At 41.1% G+C, this 17,077-nt stretch overlaps 2 protein-coding genes across 2 annotated transcripts in view; both read left to right on the forward strand.

Annotated features, from left to right (window-relative positions):
• Positions 1-15,180, forward strand: part of LOC144274567 (uncharacterized) — a 52,212-nt gene extending 37,032 nt beyond the window's left edge. Inside the window, exon 10 of the mRNA XM_077833447.1 lies at positions 15,059-15,180. Within this exon, the coding sequence (XP_077689573.1) occupies positions 15,059-15,074 (16 nt within the window). The 3' untranslated portion in view covers positions 15,075-15,180. The remainder of the gene's footprint in view (positions 1-15,058) is intronic.
• A 736-nt stretch (positions 15,181-15,916) lies between these two features.
• The window catches only part of FOXK2 (forkhead box K2), a 64,244-nt gene continuing 63,083 nt past the window's right edge, over positions 15,917-17,077 (forward strand). The window contains exon 1 of the mRNA XM_077833445.1: positions 15,917-16,345. Coding sequence (XP_077689571.1) covers positions 16,008-16,345 — 338 coding nt within the window. The 5' untranslated portion in view covers positions 15,917-16,007. The remainder of the gene's footprint in view (positions 16,346-17,077) is intronic.

Genomic DNA, 17,077 nt, shown 5'->3' on the forward strand with positions numbered 1-17,077 from the left:
CTCCTCTTTGGAGGGATGATGGTGAGATATGTGCAATGACGTGAGACTGTTGTTGACTTCAGCACTCCTGTGACAATTCCCATAGCAGTGAACAATTGCTTGTCAACAAGTTTTATATACATTGTCTGTCCATACTAGTGTGCAGTATTCAGCTGCTGAGAAGACAAGGGCCAAGATGGCTGTCTGTAAAGTGTGAGCATCTGCTCCCCTATTGGTCCCAGCTAATTTGTAGATTTTATCATCCTTCGCCTTTATTATGGCTGTGGTCTTTGTCAGATGTTGTATGTGAGAACCACTCCAAGATATTTCAGGAAATCCTTGTGCCTAAATTTAATTTAGCAGAAAGTGACATTTAGGTGCCTCTTTGCATGGTGGTTGCTCAGATGGAATGCGGAGACGGGTTTGTTTGGTTTTTTTGGGGGGTTTTTTTGTTTGTTTTTTTTTAGGTCAGTCTCCATAATCAATAATACTCCCCAGTTTTTTCAGAGCTTCTGTGATGCATTTCTCTTGGGTAAAAGTGCTCACTTGGATGGTAAATGTGAGATCATCCGCTGTCCAAAAATCTGTGTCTGGGTCAGTGGCATATTGCTGATACAAATATTAAAGAGTGATAGTGCCAAGATAACTAACTGTGGGAGCCTGTTGTTAGTAGACAGGGTCTGCTAGTCTGTTTCATTAGTGTACAGAAATCTTTCAGTTGGTGACATGACTGTCAGTACATGCAGTGTTGTTCTGCATACACTATTTTGGCAATTTCTAAGCAGACCATCCCGCCAAACCATTTTGCATGCTGAGGATAGGGCCACAAAGTTCACTGTTCATTTTGGGCTCACTTTGATAGCCAGCTTCCATGTAGGTTGTCAGTGTGATTACCTGATTGCAGGTGCTTTGTCCCAGGCTAAATCTGGATTACTCCGTAGGGTTGTAGTCCTCAAAGATGGTTGTAAGTCTCTGGAGTAAGAGTCTTTCCAAGATATTGTATGTTATGCATAGTAATAATATTAGCCAGTAGATTTTCAGAATGCAGGCTTCTGTCTCTGGTTTGTGGGTGGCAGTGAGCTTTGCTTGCTTCCATGTCATTTGGCCAAGGCCGTGCATATTGGTAAAGAAGGGTGTCAGCCAGTCATGGCTATCCTTATCTAGGCTTTTCAGAAATTCTGGGAAGATACTGTCTGGGCCTGCAGTCTTGCGTAGATTGTTGAGAGTTATGGCCTTATCCACTTCTTTTCTAGTTAATGGCTTTGATGGATTCAGTGTTGTTGGGCATGGAGCGATGAAGCTCTTTCTTCACTTTACTTTTGTGATGATTTATTTGAGCCGTGGAATTCTGGGTGGCGGTGGCATCGGCTGTGATATGTGGCACTCTGCTTTGAGGAGGATTAGGACCACCAAGTTTACAGAGAAGCCTCCAGATTTTCCTATTTGAGTGGGTAAAATCTAGGCTCTGTGAGGCTTTTGCCCATCTGTCTCATCTAGTGGAATTAAGTGATTTCAGGAGAACGGTTGTAGTGGTGGGGTTACCCATTGTCCTGTACTCCTTTAGGAGTGCCTCACTGTCTGCCAACTAGCAGGGAGCGTAGGTTTTCCTGTAGCCATGGGAGATATTCCTTTTTGCGGCCACTTTAAGGAAAAAGAAAAGGAGTACTTGTGGCACCTTAGAGACTAACCAATTTATTTGAGCATGAGCTTTCGTGAGCTATAGCTCACTTCATCGGATGCATCCGATGAAGTGAGCTGTAGCTCACGAAAGCTCATGCTCAAATAAATTGGTTAGTCTCTAAGGTGCCACAAGTACTCCTTTTCTTTTTGCGAATACAGACTAACACAGCTGTTACTCTGAAACCTGTCACTTTAAGGAAGTGAACCTGTTGTAGTTGGCTACATTTGCAGGTATTCGGTGAACCACTTTTTCTGTGTAGTTGTTCCTGTCAGGCTTCCTAAGGTTCCAGTGTGGCTTCAGTAGTGATGTGATTAGAGGGACTTGGGAGACCAACATGTATGGCTTATTATCTCTCCATACTGCTTGTTCTTCAAATGATGTTTTTTTCCAAAATGAGAAAAGCTGCCCCCAATAAATCATGAGAAGCATTCTTATGGGGAAATTATAATGTTCTGTTTTATGCCATATGTGTTTGTATACCATGTTCATCACTGTAGTTTCTGAGAGCCTTCCAGTAGTACAGTAAGCAATGGAACTAGTATCTGTTACATCGTTTGTTTTTCTCATCCTCTCCCTAGAGGGAGAAGCGTGCACAGCAGAGTGTCTTGATCTTTTCTCAGTATAAATGTACTGTTGCTATGTGAGTGTTAAAGACAGCAAGGTCAAAGAAATGCACCTTGCACTTAGATGGAAAGTGGTGAAGTTTGTGATGGTGGTCTTGAGTTCCAGGGGAGTTCATTGCACAGTCTCGGTCCCTACCTTAGGAGAAAGTTCTGGTCCCACACAGATAAGCTTTACACTTCTTGTTGAAAGTCCCACTGTGCCAGAACAGCACAGTTGTTCCCTATAGTCTTTATCTTAGAGCTTTAGGTGATTTTTTAGATATTCAGGACACAGGTCATAGACTGGTTTGATTTGTGGTTATAGCTTGAGACAAAATAAATGCATTGGGTGGGTCATACTTCTCACTGGTCACTTTGCTTTATTGCATTTACGCCAAGGATGAATTTGGTCTGCTTTGACAAAGTTTGTTATGTTGGATAAATCTGTAAAATCTTGCCCGTGTCTGACTGTGGGGAAAGAAAATCTTTTTCCAAAGAAGAGCATTTAAATGTTGAACAACAAAAGCTTTCAAAATCCTAACACAACTGCCACCAAGAGATCTAGTCAGCATTATGGGGGAACTACGCAGCCATAGAGCCATTTGAGAGTATTCCTGCAATGTGCTCTACCTTGGGTTATGTTAGAAGACCACTTGGAAGATTCAGCTAGTATAAAATGCAGCACTCCACCATCTTGGTAGTATGTATTAGCATGAAAAATCACCTGTGCTTCATGAACTACTGATTTCCTTTTGTGGTGAATCGTTAGTATGGATTTTGTGTTGTTTACTGCCATCTTGTTCCAGAAAGTGTTCTGATGGTGAGAAGAGTGTTGCAGAAATGTTTGTATTTACAAATGCTAGTAGAGAACACTGCCTTATTTCGATTTTGAGTTTCTGCACTTGGAACAGGAAAAACAGTATTTTATATTCTGTAGCTAGCACTTCAACCCTCATTTTTGCTGCTTCAAAATTTCTTATTTCTTGAGTCAGAAAATGTTAGTTTCTGTTTTACCCAGCTTAATTATCCCGGTTGCTATAATTGTGACACTGTATTCTCAAATGGAAAACTTGAAAAAGTTTTTTAGTAGCAAGATTTCAGCTCAGGATTTGCACAGGTATCTTTTGCCATTAACCAACAAGCCCATACCAAACCACACATGTACAAACATAACTAAGAAGCTTGTATACATTGCAGCTATCTTTTCTGCTGTTGTACTCCACTCTTAGAAATTCCTTTTTAAATTAAGGTTTCCACTCCACCTTCATTTTCCACAGATTACACATAGTGAGGAGGATTTTTCATTATGTGAACTCAGATTGTTGTGCTTAGCAAAATGGGCATTTTTCTTCTAACATATATGTATGTTATTGGGAAACTGCATTGAGGAAGGTTATTTAATTAAATGACAACTTATTAGAAGGTGAAGCACCTCTAAAAATCAAACTTAAGTGAATTGTTCTATATTTTTCTTCTGTTCAGCTTAATCTTGCTCCAGAAGGGCAGTTCCTGTTCACAGGGGACTGTTTCAAAATATGCTAGGTGTACTAAATGTGTGAAACATTTGCTTGCTTACCTTTATTTTTTGGCCCCAATCATGACAAGGAGCAGTATCTACTGACTCCAGCAACTTCTGTTGCATCTTCCCTCCTTTCTGAAAATCAAATGTAAATACAATAAAACCAGCTAAAAATAACTCATTTTATTAATACAATACACAAATGCAGGTGGGTAGGATGAAGGCCAGGCAAGAATACTTGAACTCCTGCAAGATGACAGGATTATTCTGCCTTTTACTGGACGTCTGTCAGTATTTGTTATCTTTGAACATCAGTTGCTTTCTGATCACACAGGCATTTCTTGTTTTTAAAACAGTTCCTTCTGCAGTGGCCTCTTTGATTGCTGAGATTGATCTGATACCTGGAGCTTCTCTTTGTTGCTCCTGGTGTTTTAGTTATTAGTGTTTCTTACAACTGGTAGAACAGGAGCTCTGTCAGTAGTGTTCTAGATCAGAGGTTCTCAACCTTTTCTTTCTGAGCCTCCTCCTCCTCCCCCCCCAAACATGCGATTAAAAGCTCCACGGCCCACCTGTGCCACAATAACTGATTTTCTGCATATAAAAGCCAGGATCAACATTAGCAAGCAGGGCAGTTGCCTCGGGCCCCATGAAGCTACATTGGTCAGGCTTCAGCTTCAGCCCCGGGTGGCAGGGCTCAGGGATCTGGGCTTCAGCCCCATCCAGTGGGGCTTCAACTTTCTGCCCTGGGCCCCAGCGAGTCTCATGCTGGTCCTGCTTGGAGGCCCCCCTGAAACCTGCTCGAGTCACCCTAGGAGGCCCCAGATCCCTGGTTGAGAACCACTGCCATACTACTTTTTGTTTGGGTATTTTGTTTTTCTCATGAGACTTTTAGGGTGATTATGACATGTGACCTTGGTGAAAATGATAGAAATGTTCTATTGCCTGCTTTATGTTTTGGAATTTAACATTCTTCCCCATTTGCAATTGGGGTAAATTGTACGACATTTTTGTCATAGTATGCTTATAAAATATTTCAGTACTGGTGCTTCTGTGACTGTTATTAATTTGCAAATTTTTTCTCTTGCTGATTATCCTAGTGCCACTCTTTAATGTCCTCAAACAGAATTCTGAGTGGAGTACTTAATTGTGACAAACTAAGTATGTTAATGTGCCCATGAAACACTGAAAGGCTCCTGCATTTTGAAGTCTTTGCAGTTGTCCAATTTTCTCTACCTTTCTGGGTCTGGTTGAAATCCTTTGTCACTAAGTATATGTGTGTCCTGCATAACTAATTTCATTCAAACCAATTTGGCATGTGTTCCTTTTGATTTTGTTAAGGCTTTTTCCTTTGGCTTGCTTCCGATCACTCTGTAGTCTTTTACTGTGTTCTTATTTTCTCCCCAAATCATATCGTCAGTATGTTTACCCTGTCCAGATCTTTAGAAATCTGGGACATGTAGCTTTGGTGGACCACAGGTGCATTCAGTCCCAAATGGAAGTTTCTTAAACGCACACCTTCTAAAAAGAAAGTTGAAGATGCAGAGTTTTGCACATTTTCTATCTAGTTGGACTTGTCATAACCCTTGTTATGCATTCCAAACTTTTAGACATGATCTTCCTTCAACTGTTCCCATGGTATAGCGCTCTGTCTGGCCTTATTCAGAGGTTTTGAGTCATTATAGGAACGTAAAATTTGTCATACTGGACCAGACCCAAGGTCCATCCAGTCCATTATCCTGTCTCTGACAGTGGTCACTACCAGATGCATCGGAGGAAGGGATAAGAACTTGCAATAGACAGATATGGGATAATTTCTCTTTCCCCACCTCCTGAAAAGCACTCATCTGGGACTCTAATAGTTACTGTATATTTGTAATTGCTGTAGTATCTAGGAACCCTAGTCATGGACCATGACCCCATTATGTTAGCTAGGCACCATATAAATATAGAAAATGACAGTCCCTGCCCCAAAGAGCTTAGAGTCTAGAGACTGGCTTAAGCTATCTCGTAGAATTTATTGTAATTTAATTATGATAACACCAGTAATTCTTGATATCCACATAACTATCAAGTCCTTTCTTGAGTCTTTAATTCTTGGCCTAAACAACTTCCTGTGGCAATGATTAATTACATGTTGTGTGAAAAAGTATTTCCTTTGATTGGTTCTTAAGTCCCACTTTTTAATTTCATTGAATGTCTCCTTTATCCTGGGCTATGAGACAGGGAGAAAAAAAGCTCCAGATCTACCTTCTCAATGCCATTCATTATTTTATATACTTGTGTCATGTGCCCTCTTACTAATTTGCTTTCTAAGGCAAACAATCCCAATCTTTTCAATCTCTTCATGGACTTTTCTCATGCCTTTGATAATTCTTGTGCTCCTCCCTGATATCCCTTTAGTTCTGCAATATCCTTTTTGAACTGGAGTGACCAGTTCTGCACATGTTATTAAAAAAGAGACTGCACCATTGATTTTAAAATAAAGACATTATAGTACTTTGTATTATTCACAATCGCGATTCTTATGTATACTAGCATCTTGTTAGTTCCATACACATCTGTTGTTGAAAATTTTTTTTTTTTTGTAATTGAGCTACCTACAGTGATGCCCTGGTCTCTGTCTCGAGTTGATACAGTTAATCTAGAACCCTATATGGTGTATGAATAGTTCCCTCCAATGTGCATTACTCTGTATTTATTGACACTGAATTTCATTTGCCATCATGGTGCTCATTCACCTAGCTTGTTTAGGTCTCTCTGAAGTTCCTCACAGTCATCTCTGGTCCTGAGTAACCTGAATAACTTTTGTCATCTGCAAATTTTGCTACCTCATTACTTTCTCTACTTTCTAGGTCATGTAATTTGTCTTTTTATAATGGGGTCCATGTTGTCTGAATCTGCTCAATAACATTTAATTTTACTATCTGGTTATGTTCAGGTTTTTATCTTCTATTGGTGCTGCAGACACTTTATGTGGTGTATATATTATAGGCAGCACGTTGGGACCTCTATCACTGTGATGTTTTACATCCTTAATGCATCCCAGTCCATTAAACACTTCATCACATAATTTGAGAACATGTTTTGCATCCTGCTGAGTAGATAAGCTATGCACATATTTGCTCGTCTGCATTTGTAGAATACTGTCCAACCCAAGCACATATGGAACTTCCTGTTGAACTATTTTAAACTCCCTGAGTGATAGCCGTCCTTACACAGACATACTGGTGTGGTGTTACCACTTCGGATAATTTTTGTACCTGCCATATGAAAAATGGTTGGCATTTTAAGAATTATAATATTGGCATTAACTAATCTTTTTATATATGATTGCTATGTGTATGTTGCACATAACTCCATTCTTTTTAAATTCACTTGTCATTCATTTTATTTCTAATTTCACAAACCAATCTGTTAGGGAACCTTACTTTATAAAACGTATTAAGTTAAGCAATAAACAACTCCTGTTTCTGTGTTACCAGAAATTTGCACTCCAACTGTATGTTCATTAAATGTATTTTGCTTTTGTATTTGTGCTGAGAGTAACACACATTTGTGAACTAGTTGTTTTTGTTGCATATATTACTGAGCACCCGTTCAGACACTTTTGTGTCACGATTTCCTGTTTATTACAAACGAATCTAGTTCCTGCTGCTTGTTTACTCTTTTATGCTGTCTTTAACATCTTGGTATGTATTTTTAATAAAAAAAAAAGTGAAATAATTGGAGTGCATCTAATACCCTGTCATGAGGGAAGTACAGTTTTCATTAGCCCTACAAATATCCACTGTCCTTTGCAAAATCCAGTCCATTTTTCATCATAACTTTTTTTTGGTCTGGTTACTGGTTTTATCAAAAATAATTCAGTCATTCCTAGTCCACCTGTTGACAGGTCCAATCCTCATGACTTAGCTTTACTACATAGGCCTGTAATGGTCAACTGACGCACCTAGGAGTTGGTTTTGAAAATATGAGGATATGCCTTTCCCAGGTGATATACTTGCATCGATCAGAGTATTCTTCAAATATTTGAATGACATTTTCAAGCTGTCTTGTACTTCCTTCATGCTCCCACAGAAAAGTATTATAGATCTCAAATGCCTCAAGGCCTTTCACTTGCAGCAGTTGTGGAGGGATTCACCCTATCTAGTTTCTCTTTAATACCATTAGCTTCCAAGAAAACTTGGGCCATGTCTGTGCTAGGAAGTTATACTATTTTAACTAATATACTAATATAGTCTAAAGTGGTATAATCTCCCTACTGTGAAGGCAGTTTTATTGGTATAAAGATGCTTTAAAATTATAGCTTTTCCCATGTGGGAAGGGGAATAATTTCACTGATATAAGGCACCTTTATACTACAACTACATCTACACTAGGGTTTGTAGGTCTTTGACTATTGGTTAAAACTGATATAATTATACTGGCATAATTTACAACCGCTACTACAGCTTTCTTCAATTCGGTCAGGATCCCTTACAGATTGAGTGGTGTATACTTCATTTACTCCATTTTTTACAAGGTTTAATTTACGTCTGACCCCATGTAATAAGGCTGTGCTGACTGGTAAGAGACTGAAACTTTATCACCTGACATGGGTCAGAGTTACGAGAGGTTAAAACCCCTGTTAAATGGCAGGGTCACCACCCATTACTCCAGTGGTTACTGTTACAATGGGGGAAGATCCTATCAAGGGTTTAATACAGAAATACTAACCACTCTTAATTGTCATAGTACATTCTGCCATGTTACTCTCATCTCTCGATTTGAGGATATGTAGAAATTATTCTGAAGTGTGCCTAAAGATTTAAAAATAGTTGTTTAATAAGTCTCAATATATGATGCTTCCTTGAAGCGCTTTCACAATACAGCATGAGTAGGGCTGGTTAATTCTTACAGAAAAAAAATGTAAAAGTCATAATTTCAGTTTAAAGAAACTCATGGCATGGTATTTTAGTAACTGCTTATCCATAGGTGTCAATAATAATTATTAAATGTGTACAGTTAGCAAAACACCAAATTAATGTAAAGGGCCAAATATGGTCACAAAATAATAGAAAAGTTTTGCTCAGTAGCATGTTGATTGGAGTGAATAAGACTAACATAGGAACAAAAACACTGACGTTCACTTTTGCCAATGGTTGTGATAAACATCCAACCTTAACCATGATAATCAATACTAAATACAGGCAGTGCTGCAATCATTGTGTGTTTTGCTTCTGTGATATTAAGACTTGTTTTATGGGCAAAATTAACATTTTTGCAGTGTAGAAGTGGAAGAAATACCAGATTAAAAATGCCTCTGAACAATCTATCCCCATCTTCAATTAATTGTTAAAATAGCAACAATAAAATAGAACAGTGAAAAATTTACCCTATTGCCACTTTATTTGGCAAACATTATTTTAAATCCCATACTAGGTTGAACTACAAAAGTATTGAACAGTGGGGTTAATATTTCCAATTAAAACATAATAATCCTATACATTGTTTAAAACCCTCCTGTTGCGTACCCTTGAGTGCCTATGTGGATCTGCAGCTCTTTTTTAAACACAATTATTACTCTCTGTGGGTGGGGATGTTGCATATTTAAAAGTCATACTTCTGTCTGAATGTTTTAACCTTCTGTTTCTTGTAACAACTTAGAAATTAGAAGACCATTTCCCCCCTATTTTTTAGCTTACTTTGCTTTTGCATTTGATTACTTTTTGGTTGGCATTAGTTTCACTGTCTCATTTGCATAATAATTTCTCCCTTTTTGTGTGGATCTTTCACACTGTAACAATGGAGAGGAAATATTTTTAAAAACAGGGAAATGGGATTGTAAAACTACAAAAATTGGCATAGGAACTTGGGGCTGGTATAGATTTTAACTAGATTTCAAGTTGACAGTGTCCCTTTCAGCTGCCCTTGGCTCTGCTGCATCACATGGTTTCTTGCATTAGAAACTGTTGTAATCTCTAAAAACACATACTATTGCCTCTCAAACAGTCTCTTGGGCAACTGCAGGCAGTTTCATTGACATAACTGTCTAGTGTATGCTCAGGTGGTGATTGTTCTGCCTGCCCCACCCCCAGGGCCCTTCTCACTGTTTACAAACACACACTGCCTAGGTCACTGCCCAGACATTGCTGATGATGTCATCTAGAAAGCACATGTCTCCCTGCAGCTTCAAAGCTTGCAAATTTCTCCCAGCAGGGTGGCATAAAGTGCAGTTTGAAGGGGCAGGGGTTCAGCTTGTACCCTACTGATGAAGCAGACATCTCCATACATCTTATTCGCTGTTCCCATGCTACATGGTTTTGGTTAATCAGAGATTATTGCTCCGCACGTTGCAACCTCCATAAGCAGCTTGGGACCTAGAGCATGCTGGGTAACATGGTTTGTAAACCAACTGCAGACATTTGTGTTGGATAAAATAACTGGCGTGGATTTCTCAGTTTGCTGGACTATAGCTAACCTAGGGTTATAAACTACAGCAGAGAAAACCTGACTTGTCCTTATTCTCAGCGGTATCATATACTAATTCGCTTTAAATGTTTAGTGATGATAATTAGCATTTACATATCAAGGACAGCTGATCAGTTTTGATCTTTTTTGAATAACTAATGACATATATATTTTTGGAATTTATTTTAAATTTTTTCCCACCTATGTTGTGGTTTCAACACCAAGTAGATTAGTACAGAAGCATGATGCAGATTAGAGGGTCTGGTTTAAAAACCCCTGCCAAAAAAGAACCAAAAACAAATTGAAACTGAGTATGCAAGCAAACTAGAGGAAGGAGACATGTTTATTTGTGTCTTTTAAATTACTTTAAACACTGCCTAAATATTATCACACCTTTTGATTTTAGATTTTTGTTCTGTTTTTTAAGATAGTTAAAATCTGTATTGTGAAGGCTAAAATTCCTGCCTTCAGAGAAAAGTGTTATTTTTCTAAAGTTCTGTACAATTAATTTCTTGAAAATAAAAATATTCTGGGATGACATTTTTTGATTTTGCTGGATATCAAGTCTTTGCAACAACATATAGATGTTTAAGTGTGCAAATGGCAATTTTTTTCTATTAAAGGAGAGATTTCCATACCAGACCTCACCCCGTTGGATTTTTTTATAGATTTGTTTAGAATTACACCCATAATTTTAACTTTAAAAATCTTGCCTTTCACTAAAATCTGCCATTTGCAAAGCAAACCATTAGACTATGGCCTCAGTCCTGCAAAGACTTAAACAATTAAGCATGAGAGTAGTTCCATTAGTTAATGGGATCACTCGCACGCTTAAAATGAAACGTGTCCATAACTCTCAGCAGGACTGGGGCCTGTGTTGGGGAGCTGTTATTACTCCTCATAATGGCCTTGCAAGATGATAAGCAGAGGAAAATGTGTGTGCTCCTCAGGGAAAAACTCACATAATTTAAGGATCATCAAGTTTCTCTTCAGCTCACCCCCATTCTACAAGAGGCCAGTGTAAATATTTTCTATTTTGTAAACTGTGAAACTGAGAACTGTGAAATAGTATAATTTAAGGATAGAGTGCAACTTCTGAATTTGAAATATATTGTTGTATTAAATTGGATCCATAATGTTACTTATGTGGGTTTATATGTCAATGTTTTTTGTGAATAAAAACAATCTCAATGGAATTATATGAGAGACTTCTGTAACACGGGGATTACTGATAGATCATTATGGTTTGGGGAGCTGTTAACGTCAGTTGCCAATGTGTACTTTTAGGGACTCTTAATGGACAGATCAATTGGGCTGTCTGTAACCCATTCTGTCATGTCAGTGGAAATATGTATTTCTAGAAAATGATACTTTATCTATAAATAGGGTGCATACATACTGTAAGAATGCATGAGAGAAATCCTCTAGCTTTTCTTAAAATTATTTTTTCCTGTCTTAGTAATACAGGCTTGGAGTGTTATCGATAATACCAACTGTCTATGAAAATATATTGTAAATCATACCCATTGTGTGTTGAGTATAAAACAAGATACTGAAAAAAAATCAGAATTATTTTAATTTAAAAATGGATAGTGTGTCTCTTCTTGGATGAGACCTTATATACCAAGTATCAGTTAGTTCATTTTAAGGTTGAGTGATAAACACTGAAAATAGGGCTCTTTAATGGAATTGCTGACAGATCCTTAATTACAATGATGCTAACAGGTGCTGCTATAATATGTCAGAGTGGATTAGACAACATTCAGCTGCTTTGCAAATCAGGCCCAGGCCAGTGAGGTGCCATTTGCCCACAATTCCAGTTGCCTTCAGTGGGAGTCACACATGCTCAGCCCTCTCAAAAGATTAGCTTCTATATATCTACAGCCCAGATCCTGGCCTAAACAGCCAGGATGGGCATTGGGCAGATGAATCCCCCTCTCCTCCACCCTGATTGTGAAGCAGCTGTGGAATAATTTGAGGTCCCTTATGTAGACCCCCTACGGACAAGAGAATATATGCAGTGATGGATCTTTTGGCCCCACCGATACAGACGCCAAGCACAGAACTGCTGAGCTCTGTGCAGAGGGTGTGGCTCCATTGTGTCCAGCTTCTTTGTCCCGTTTGTGGAACAGAATGCAGAACCACAAATGGGAGTCCTGTTGTCATGGGTCCCTCTTTCCCTACAGAGAAGGGGGATGAATTTTTTACTCAGTGACGAAAGCACTGGCAGAAAATTTCCTCCTGTCACCTCATTAAAATAGCTGTTACTAATACATCAGTAAAATGACTTTCTCCTGAATGTTGTGTATAATCTTTTGCAGAGTAGCATACTAGCTACAGGACATTTCAAAAGGGAATTTATGATTGCATTTAGTAATCTATATTCTAATTTAGTGGTTGATATTTAAATAATTTTTCTGTAGAGTCTTTATGCAAAGGAAAAAAAACTTAGTTCAGTTTGTATATTTTTATATTTTCCACAATGTGAGTACTAACTGCTTTTTAATGTTTTTTCTTAACAGTTTTAATTTGTGACTGCTATCCACTATTAAATTAGCATTAATAGATGGAAGGTACACGTATAAGAGCAATGCAAAATGACCTGTCTGCAGCTGGCCAGTTGGGAATTTACCTGGCTCCTATTCCAACCTTCCTCTTCCCTCTATCCCTGGGTGTAGGTGGTGTGGTGTGGAGGAGGTGGAGCTCCTTTATGGCAACTTTTAGCTGGTATTACATTAAGGACCATAGCCAGCTATTGTAAACTAGAGCATCCCCTAGGCTGCTCTAATTTACATTAGAGCCAGTGGTGGGGCAGGTTGAGAATCAGAAGTCATAACTGCCTCCTTGAAGCCCCCGCTTTGTCTGTACTTAGCATATCTTGATGGAGGAGAAAATCTGTCCTTAAATCCCCAAATATGTGCAAGATTAATCAAAAGAGCTTAATCCTAACCCACTGCAATATATTACTGTGTGCCTGACTTTTTTTTTTTTAAATTTGGAACTGGTAATGCACACATCTCTGTGAACATCAGAGTAACAAATATGTGAGTGTCTACGACCTCATTCACTGCTGATGTAAGCAGGCAACTCCACTGGCTTGAAAGGTGTAGCACCTGCCTACACTAGCAGTGAATTTGTTCCTAAGATCACAGAACATTGGCTTGACATTACTTTGCACATAGTATGTAATGTGATTTTTTTTAAGCATGTTAGTTAACATATATTCTTAGTATCCACTTTTACAGTTAAATACCTGTTAATTTAAACTTAAAAGAAACTTTAGCTCAAGACTTCAAGTTTTGGACTAGATATCGGCTATGCCTTTTAATAAGTGAATTGTGTTTTGGTTAGAGCATGAAAAAATACATTTCCAAATGTATTTTAAGTTCTGTAGTAGAAGCATACCTGTGTCTCTAAACACCTTTACAGATTGCTTAAATATCTAATATTTTCAAACATTCTGTTTGGAAATAAAATGACTGTTAGCCACTATTTCATCAATATCTGGATGTCATCCAACAGCCAAACAAAAATCTCTTGAGGACTTTTAGGATCTTCTGTTGAAGCGTTCGTGGGGATTATATCCGTGTATAAATATAAATAGGCTTCCTCATCAGTGTGCAACATTATGCTGTTAATGATAGAAGCTAAGCAATGTATAGCTCTGTTATCTAAAGTCCCAATTCAGACTTTAAGTACACAGATCTTGTTCTTTTGAAGGCAAAGACAATGCACCTATTTGCATTGTTTAAATGTAGCTACATATGTCTTAAATTTGTACAACATTTAAATTACATTCCCTTACCAAAATTGCTTTTTCAGCTGGCAGTTCCAATAACACAAACCCTAAAAAGTAGGAAAATCAATAATTAAGATATTCATTACCTGTCCAACACACTTCTCTTCATTTCCTTCTTTGAACTTCACATCTTCCCCTTCTACCAGCTACAGCATCTACCTTCTCACTGTGTGTATTCTTACCAAGAAAATGTCCTGATCAATGTTTTAATTATAGTTGAATAGAACTAATTTGCAAATGTTTGTATGGGCTTTGAGCATGTAAAGCATTCTGTAAGTGCAAGTGTTTCAAGAGAAGTTTAACATTTGAAGTATTGAATGCAGTTAGCGAGGGCCTGCCTTAATATTTTCATATGGTTATACTTCTGGCCCTTCCCCCTAATATATTAAAACCATGAACAATCCTTAGCGAATGTCATGTTTTATCTGACATCTGCATTGTAAATATAGATGGGAAAGAGATGATGGTAACATATGTAGGAGAAACTTGCATCCTTCTGACATACTTAAAGATACAGCAGAGCTCTCAGTACAATTTTTAAAAAATGGAAGTAACTCCTTTATGAAACAGACTACAGGCAAAACCGTGGCCTGAGTGTGAGGATGCACGTGGGAAAGTTAGTCTCTTTCACACCCGACTTAGCTTCCTCTGGAACTAACAGCAAAATCTCCTGTGTGCTGAGGGAGGAGTCATATTGTTAGGCCTGCTCTGATCCATCCTGCCCTTCAACTGTTGGGAGATATTAGGAGGTGCAGCTGGCATCACCTCATATCTAATGGTAAAGACAGGCTTTCTGTTCATGGTGGTGTATGTATTGTACAATACAAGATGGTTTGTCTTCAGAAATTGAAAAGCTTGATTTAATGTAAGTAGTTCTTGGTAGCAGCCTGAATGTGTGTGGGGGCTGGGGTGGGGGGTAAGCAAGCTGAATGTGTGTGGGGGGGAAAACACGAGTCTTGGGCTTGAATCATTACCTTGGTGCACAGAAGCTTAGGTATTTCTATTCTTGTTGTTTTATTTCCTTTTAGTGGTGTTCGGTGGTGAAAAAGAACATCCTGTTTGTGAAAGCATCCATGGAAGGGGGAACAGGGCCTCAAAACCTGTTGAAAGATGCTATTTCTTTTGGACTGGCTGCTCTTTTGTACTAAAAGACGGGTGATGCCTGCTTAATGATGGTGTAGCCCTAGTCAGTTGCCTAGGGTGGTGTGGGACTATACAACTCCTCCTCCTCCTCCTCCTCCCCCCCCCCGCATCAGACTGGAGCTCAACCCAGGATGGTGGCTGGGAGAAATACATCATCCCTTTGGAAGCATGGCCGGTGACAGCAGTCCCCTTTTAAGGGACAGGCTAGCGTGTCCCTATGCCTCATGGGCATCGAGTGTGAGTTGTCACTGCGGGGCTGCAGCACTTGTCCCGTTGCCTTAAGGAGAAAGGTTTGAGGGTAGGAGGTCAGCGGGCACAGTGCCCTTTCCCTGCGGGGGAGAGGGGGCTGTGCGCTGGACTGTCTCGCCCCGCCCCTGGGCGGCTCGGGACTGGCCTACTTGTGCCTCCCTTGCCCCTGCTGCAGCCTCGGCTAAGGCTGGCCCTTGTCTTCCCTAGCGAGCGCTTCGCCGTTGCTTTCAGTGTGGCTGGAGCTGGCAGTGCAGGCGCCTCGCGGAGCCGCTCCCGCTCCTTCCACGCGCTGCGCTCCGCTCCGCGTTTTCCTGACGTCCGGGTGTGTGCCTTATTCTTGGGGCTACCACACTAACTTGTTGAGCTGCGCTGGCTCTAGCGCCTCTTGCCATTGGCCGGTGCGGCATAGCCCCATGGGCGTGCGGGCCGTGTATTGGCCGGGCCGGGCCGTCCATCAGCGAGCGGCGGACTGCGTCAGGTTGGGTTGAGCGGCGTCCCCTTCCCTGCTCAGTGTCTGGCGGCGGCTGCGGCGCCGGTGCGGGCGGAGGGGCGCAGGGAGGGCGGCCCGTTCGCTCGCTCGCTAAGATGGCGGCGGCGGCGGCGGCGGCGGCCGTGGCCCGGCTGGAGGGCCGTGAGTTCGAGTACCTGATGAAGAAGCGCTCGGTGACCATCGGCCGCAACTCGTCGCAGGGCTCGGTGGACGTGAGCATGGGCCACTCCAGCTTCATCTCCCGGCGCCACCTAGAGATCTTCACCGCTGCCCCCCCGCCGCCACCGGCCGGGGCGGACGGGCCGCCGCCGCCTCAGGGGGACGCCGCCGCCGGTGGCGGGGACTTCTACCTGCGCTGCCTTGGCAAGAACGGGGTCTTCGTGGACGGCGTGTTCCAGAGGCGGGGGGCGCCCCCGCTGCAGCTGCCCCGAGTGTGAGTACGGGGGAGCGGGCCGGCTGCAGCCCAACATCCTCTGGGCCGGCCTGGCCGCCCCGGGGAGCGAGCCATCCCCATCGCTTGGGAGCGCTGCCCCTGCCTCCCCGGGGACCCCCTGCTGGAGGGCGGGTGGTGCTGCCTCCGCACGCCGGCTGCCCCGTTTCCATTTTGCTGGCACATGGTGCATGACAGGCAGGGAGTCCTTTCGGTGCAGGGGCCACGCATCATGAACCCCATCGGTACGTCCCCCAGAGCACCCCATCGACAGCCAGCCAGGGCTCGTTGCAACCATCCCCGTGAACGGGCTTTGCGGTGGGTCCTTGCTTCCTTGTCCCCCATGCGGGGTGCCCCGGCTGGTGCCCCTGATCTGTGTCCATTCCACCAACATTCCTCTTCCTTTGGGTTGGCCTGTTAGATACAGGTGGCAAGCATAAAATTACAGGAGCATTAGGGTTGTCTTTTGGCCACTAATAACCCTTTTCCCTCTGCTTCTCTCGCACATAAGTGTGCAATAATAGTGCTTTGTGGGTATAAACTAGCCTGCACCACTGCTTGGAGCTATTACTGTTGGTAAACAGAATTGAATACACTCTTGCGTATTGTTTGTGTGTTGCAAAGGAGAACACAAGTTATGTGTTTATCCACGTATCTGGGATTTCAGATCAGCACTAAGCAAATTTTGTGGTCCCATTTGTACTGTTTTAATAAGTTTTTGTTGTATTTTCTGCA

The sequence above is a fragment of the Eretmochelys imbricata genome, chromosome 14, assembly GCF_965152235.1.
Source record: "Eretmochelys imbricata isolate rEreImb1 chromosome 14, rEreImb1.hap1, whole genome shotgun sequence".
In the NCBI taxonomy this organism is placed as follows: Eukaryota; Metazoa; Chordata; order Testudines; family Cheloniidae; genus Eretmochelys; species Eretmochelys imbricata.